The following is a 5,645-nucleotide window of genomic DNA, read 5'->3' on the forward strand; positions in this document are numbered from 1 at the left end:
ATGTTTTTTTCCCCAACTTATTCAATTGGACAATTACATTGAAAGAATTCTTAACAAAGCACCATTTTCAAACCATCTTTTAAAGTGCTGTTGAACTGAATCTTTGTCATTCCATATAAAGTGTCTGGAGAGAAACTATCAGCTAATATTTTTTATTTTATTTATCCTTTATTAACCAGGTGAGTCCCATTGAGATCGAAACCTATTTTTCAAGGCTGTCCTAGGGAAATGCAGTACAAAAATTAATCTTATTTGTGAAATCTGGCCATGTCAGCTGGGATGTTCACACACATTTCAGCAGAATCTCAAGGCCACCTGCTACTATAACGGTGTTGAGGAAAAAATATATTTTGGGCTGTATTCAAATGAATCTACAGTACTGTATAAACGGGCATTAAGCTTTTTGATACTTTTGTAGGCCGATTTAATAAATATACAAACTTATCTCGACATTCTTGACTTTCGAAAATGGAGCTTTTTCCGCAAATAAATATTTTCATAATTAAAACTTTGTTCATTATATCAATCAATGATGGGAACAAATCACTATATAGCCTATATACTTTTCAATCAATATAACAAGTGACCGTAATTAGACCTGACACCACAGAAAAGTAAATACAACAATGCTCGGTCTTTGAAACATAATTTCTATGCTTTGATCATGTTTTGTCAAATCTCCAATAAACGGAGCTAAGCTCAGAAATATATCGGCACATTCTGTATAGCTATTTTCACAGATTATTTTGGCACCAATTACGATCTAAAAGCAATTTCCAAAACAAGCCAAAGTGCGTCTTTACTTTGGGGGTGGTGCCATGGCGGTCGACGTCGCAGCATAAATATCCAATGAGGATGCGAGCTCTTACATCCAATCAGAGTACAAGTAGGAAGTAAATAGATCTGGTTGATTTGGCTGTTCGGTGTTGGCAGTTTCCTGTTGTTTTAACTGAACTTTAAACTTTTAGATGTTGAGCACCGACTTACATAAAGCTGTAACGTTAGTAGGCCTACTTTGCTAGAACTGGCGACGTAGTCGATGAGGACTCTGCGCAACTCCAAGGTATAGTAATCTGCCACAGGTTCTGATGATTGACAAGTTACACGGCGGCTGTAACTGAAAATTGGCTTTGATGCTTATTTGTTGCATTTTCATAATGTCAAAACACTCACCAATCAGATAATACCGCCAAATTTGAATTGAACCGAACTTGCAATTCAACTGAATTGGTTTTGTTATGCTGTTCACACTTCACAGCTCACGGCATCCCAGGTATATAAAGAGTTTGGTGATGGGGTTCTGGCAGCCAGTGACAAATCTTAGAGACTACGTATCCCTGAATCCTCCAGGGGTGACCTTTTTCCTGTGTTTGTTGACTCTGGCTCTGTCCTTCATCTGCCTCATCTCATACAGCCACACCCACACTCTGCCTAACCCTGATACAACAAAGGTCAGTATTTGTTTATCCAAACTTTTTGGGCAAAGACAGAACATGTGCTTTCAAAATGTGAAGCATGCAAAACAAACACCTGCTCAGTGCTGACACACCTGACAGTTTATTAGAGTTAATTTCCATTTCCATTACGTCATTTAGCAGACGCTTTTGTCCAAAGCGACTTACAATATCACAATTTGTCAACAGTACAGAAAACCACTATGCAACACAATCAATGACAGCTAAGATATTTTGATAGACTAGCACCATGTAGGACCACCATGTAGCACCATTTACTTGCACCAAGCGGGTATGACTGAGCTTATATATATATATATGTATATATATTAATATAATATTAAGTTAATTGTTTTTCTGTGTAATCTTACCTTTTGTGCAATAGAGAGGCAAAGTGAACGTCACTATCTGCTTCAGCACTGTACCAGAGATTTTCTTCCGCAATTTATTTTCCCATAGACATTTTGTAAAATGCGTATAAAAATAGTTTTACTTTGTCAAACCAAACAGTTCAGCTATATTTAGAATCGGGAGAGACCATAGAACATTTCACTCAGACCAAAACTTTAAAAAAACAACATTGAAAAAATATATTCTTTAAACCCGCAATGTTATGCGGTCTCTCCTGTTTCCAAATATCTATGAACCGTTTGTTTTGAACAAGTAAAACTATTTTTATAAGCATTTTACGAAATGTCTATGGGAAAATAAATGGCGGATGAAAATCTCTGGTACAGTGCTGAAGCAGGAAGTGATGTTCCACTTTGGCTCTCTATTGGAAGGAGCATACTGTAGTGCAGGTGTGTTACTGCATGTACATGTGTTTTTGTGTGTATCGTTGTGAAATTGATGTGCAAAACCTAAGCTCTCATCTCCCGACAGGACTGGAACCACCTCCTGTCATCCTTGGCACAGCTCCAGCTGTGTGTGAAAGCCAATGTCAGTGCAGTAGAGCTAGTCTCTCCCGTCACATCCCCTCTGATGGTGCCGGAAACTGGTGGGAAGCCACCCGTTAACTCTACCAAGAGCCCTCCTCCTGTCACCCAGTTGCATCTGAAGGTCCCATTGTTTGTGTTACCCAGCTCAGACAGTTACCCCCCAAAAGGACTGAGTCTGCACACCAGCTTGGTGGCCAATCAGCTAGGTCTTGCAGGTTGGCATCGCATGATGGCTTGCATACAGTTCATAAAGTACTTGATGCATCGCGGGGTATAATAATTGTGTTGTGAAGCAAAGTACAACTGTATCATTCTTTCTATTTTTTACACTACCCAGGCAATGAGACGGTGACTCTAAATGTATTGTCCCAGCCGAATGGAAATGACACCTACACCTGCCTCACCATCAGTGCCCCAACATACCTCCTGCCCCTGACCATGTGAGTTCACATTATGCAGCATACTATTACACACTTTAAAGTCTGTTTGTAGGACCCAATGGAGACTTATTTAAACAAAAATATATTAGTAGTATTACAGTAATTATACATTATAAATAAAATTACAATTACTAATTACTTTATTATATATATATATAAAATTCTGTCAACACATGACTAAATCTTTTTTAAGACTTCCTCCAGATTGTCCAGCAAATGAGAGAATCATTTCACCTATCCATGTGGAACCGAGCAGCGAGTCTCCGCCGTCACACACCTGCTACAGCCTACAGTCCAATCATGACCCCACACTCACTGTCATGTTAACACGGGTACAATTATTACACACAGATGAAAACATCATTACTCTACCAGAGTCTACCATACTACTACAGATACCCTCTTTTCCCCCAACTCTTTCTACTTCTTCTTTTCATTCTCTAGGAGCAGCAGGGTGTGTCTGAGCGACATCTGTTGGAAGTCAGTGTGTGTTTACTTGCCGTTTGTTTGATGCTCTGTTTCGCTGCAAGTCTGACAAACTCACGGGCACGACGCTACCACAGCAACGGACAGGATCCGCATAGTGTAACGGTTCATTCTTATTCATTCTTGTCTGTTGTGTTTCTGTAACCCTGCCTATGGTATGATATTATAGATTACAGCATTGGCTCTCATTGTCAGCAGGCTATGTTTTTAATAAGTCTTTTATTATGCCCCCCCCCCCCCCCCCCCCTAATCAAGTTGTGAAATGTGTAGAGATGATTGAACCTAACCTTGTTGTTTCCTTTAATTGCAGGAACCTTTGATGGAGTCCTGAATGTTTTTCAACCACTGGCCACTGCATACTGAAGAAATCAATTGGTGGACAGGAGAGAAGAAGGAATTTATACTTTGTACTACAGCATGCGCTGGGACGTGTCATCAGTGATGTTAGCTGGGGTCGTAAGGTGTTTCGGGTCTGTCAACATCATACACCCTCGCCCAGTAGACCCGGCCGATTAAGACCCCGAAGCAGCCGCTCACGGATCAGCCTTCCTACTCTGTCTGCAACGTTGCCCGCGGAAGGGTTGATCATGCCCAATCCGCTGCAATAGAGTTAGTGCTACACCGCAGCATTGAAAGACTCTTCGGTGCATGGAGGGTCTAAGGCCCTGTGGGTGACTCCAGGCCGGGCTCCTCCTACAATGTCACATTGTATACATTTGGTCAGTTCCCAGCAGGAATAAAAACAAGACTTGGTCAAAACCTAGTATATGGCTGAACCGTGTCCCGCCGACCACCAGTGGTGTAACTTCATCAGTCAGTCAGATTTGTGTTTATAGGACTGGTCCCGCTGTTACGCTCCGGCCAGAAATAGACCACCAAACAACAAAATGGACCCCGCAATGCAATGTCACTAATCACCAATAGCGGATTAACAGTTTAGTGTTGTAGAGTGGATTTTTCCTTAAAATAGTAGCTCAGGGACCAGGTTACCCTTTTAATATACCGTAGCTTGAATGACTATTCCAGTACTCCCCCCCCCCCCCCCCCAACACTCTGAGGGATGATCATGATTTTATCAGATTGTTAATAATTTTCTAGTTTTACTAGACCCAAGGGCTTTGGCTTTGTTTGGCTACTGTCTGTTTATTTTACTGCTTTCATTTCCATACCTGAGGTTGAGACGTCCTTGAAACAAGATGCATCTGTGAGTAATCAAGCGGCCAGAGCCTGGCCAATTTCCCAGACTTAAGGGAGAAGAACTGCAAATGTCAGGTGCAGTACATTTGAAATTCACATGCTTGTCCTCTGTCCTGTCAATGGCAATGAAGTGGTGCATCAGTCTAACACCAGCAAAACAGTGCTGTACAGAGCTAGAACAGTCTCGTGACTAAGCACTTGTCCTGTAGTACTGTAACATCCTATCCTCTTCAAAGAGACAAACTGCAAGTGTGTGAGTAACTGATCCCACCCAGGATTGTTTTGTGCTTCAAATAATACTATATCAGAAACTGATGTCTGCAGTGCACAATATGCCCATTCTCATGCTTGCAGCAGAAGGGAAATGTTGGTTGATGTATTTTACCTGCCACTTTTGTATGTAACCAACACTTTCTATTTCTATTTTTATGCTTGGCTAGTTTTGGGATGTGCCACAGCCACTCTGTTTTGTGCACTTCTGTTCTGTTTAAATTTAAAAGTGGCTTGGAATCAATCCATGCATATGTCTGGACTTGCTGCATGCACACATGTGACATGCCATTGATGGTAACAATAAAACATGTTAAATTACTGCAGTTGCTGGTGCCATGAATGTCAGAGAACTGTTGCCCAGCAAACTGGAGTAAATCAACTTGGCTCCTAGTGCAGTGGAACCCAGGGCCAGTTGTAGAGATGTCCCTCTTTCCCACACAGCAGGAAGGATATAATTTAGCTTTTATAATTTTAATATTGTGTACCACTTTTCAAAAAATTTTAACCAATATGTTTGAATAATTTATAACAGATTTGCATTTCCTTTTGTAATAAAAGCTTTCAACAAGTATCTGTTTTCACACCGCCGCCCACCTAACAAGCACAGGTGAGTAGGCCTACTGATCAACTGCTAAACAACTTCAGATGAGGTTCTCATGAAATCTCCAGCATGTTCCCCAACATTGTAGCGCTACTACTTTTGACACCACCTCGTCCTTAAATTGCAGGATTCCTCCTCCAATCAGCGTTAACATTACTCACAGATCGCTTTCCTATAGGCTGCGTATCGAAAAATATAGGCGGGTTTTCTCATTGGCGTCTGTGTGCGCGAGAGACAGTCAGGCAAGGAAGGAACC

The 5,645-nt window shown here is 41.2% G+C and overlaps 1 protein-coding gene across 1 annotated transcript; it reads left to right on the forward strand.

Annotated features, from left to right (window-relative positions):
- Nucleotides 1–927: 927 nt before the first annotated feature.
- LOC310783464 (transmembrane protein 248) lies at nt 928–5,264 on the forward strand. The gene is made up of 7 exons (XM_083644328.1): nt 928–1,063; nt 1,259–1,451; nt 2,337–2,607; nt 2,730–2,832; nt 3,026–3,164; nt 3,277–3,417; nt 3,629–5,264. Exons 2-7 carry the CDS (start codon nt 1,293–1,295, stop codon nt 3,647–3,649), a joined length of 834 nt encoding a protein of 277 aa, XP_083500454.1. The 5' UTR covers nt 928–1,063; nt 1,259–1,292; the 3' UTR covers nt 3,650–5,264.
- The last annotated feature ends 381 nt before the right edge of the window (nt 5,265–5,645 follow it).

This window comes from Poromitra crassiceps (assembly GCF_964638095.1).
Source record: "Poromitra crassiceps genome assembly, chromosome: 10".
In the NCBI taxonomy this organism is placed as follows: Eukaryota; Metazoa; Chordata; class Actinopteri; order Beryciformes; family Melamphaidae; genus Poromitra; species Poromitra crassiceps.

What these genes read in the sequence shown, in the direction of transcription:
- LOC310783464 (XM_083644328.1), top strand. Translation starts at nt 1,293, where the DNA reads ATGGGGTTCTGGCAGCCAGTGACAAATCTTAGAGACTACGTATCCCTG. An exon ending in TACCTCCTGCCCCTGACCAT is followed by an intron (nt 2,833 to 3,025) that starts GTGAGTTCACAT and finishes ATCTTTTTTAAG; the next exon opens with ACTTCCTCCAGATTGTCCAG. An exon ending in TCACTGTCATGTTAACACGG is followed by an intron (nt 3,165 to 3,276) that starts GTACAATTATTA and finishes TTCATTCTCTAG; the next exon opens with GAGCAGCAGGGTGTGTCTGA.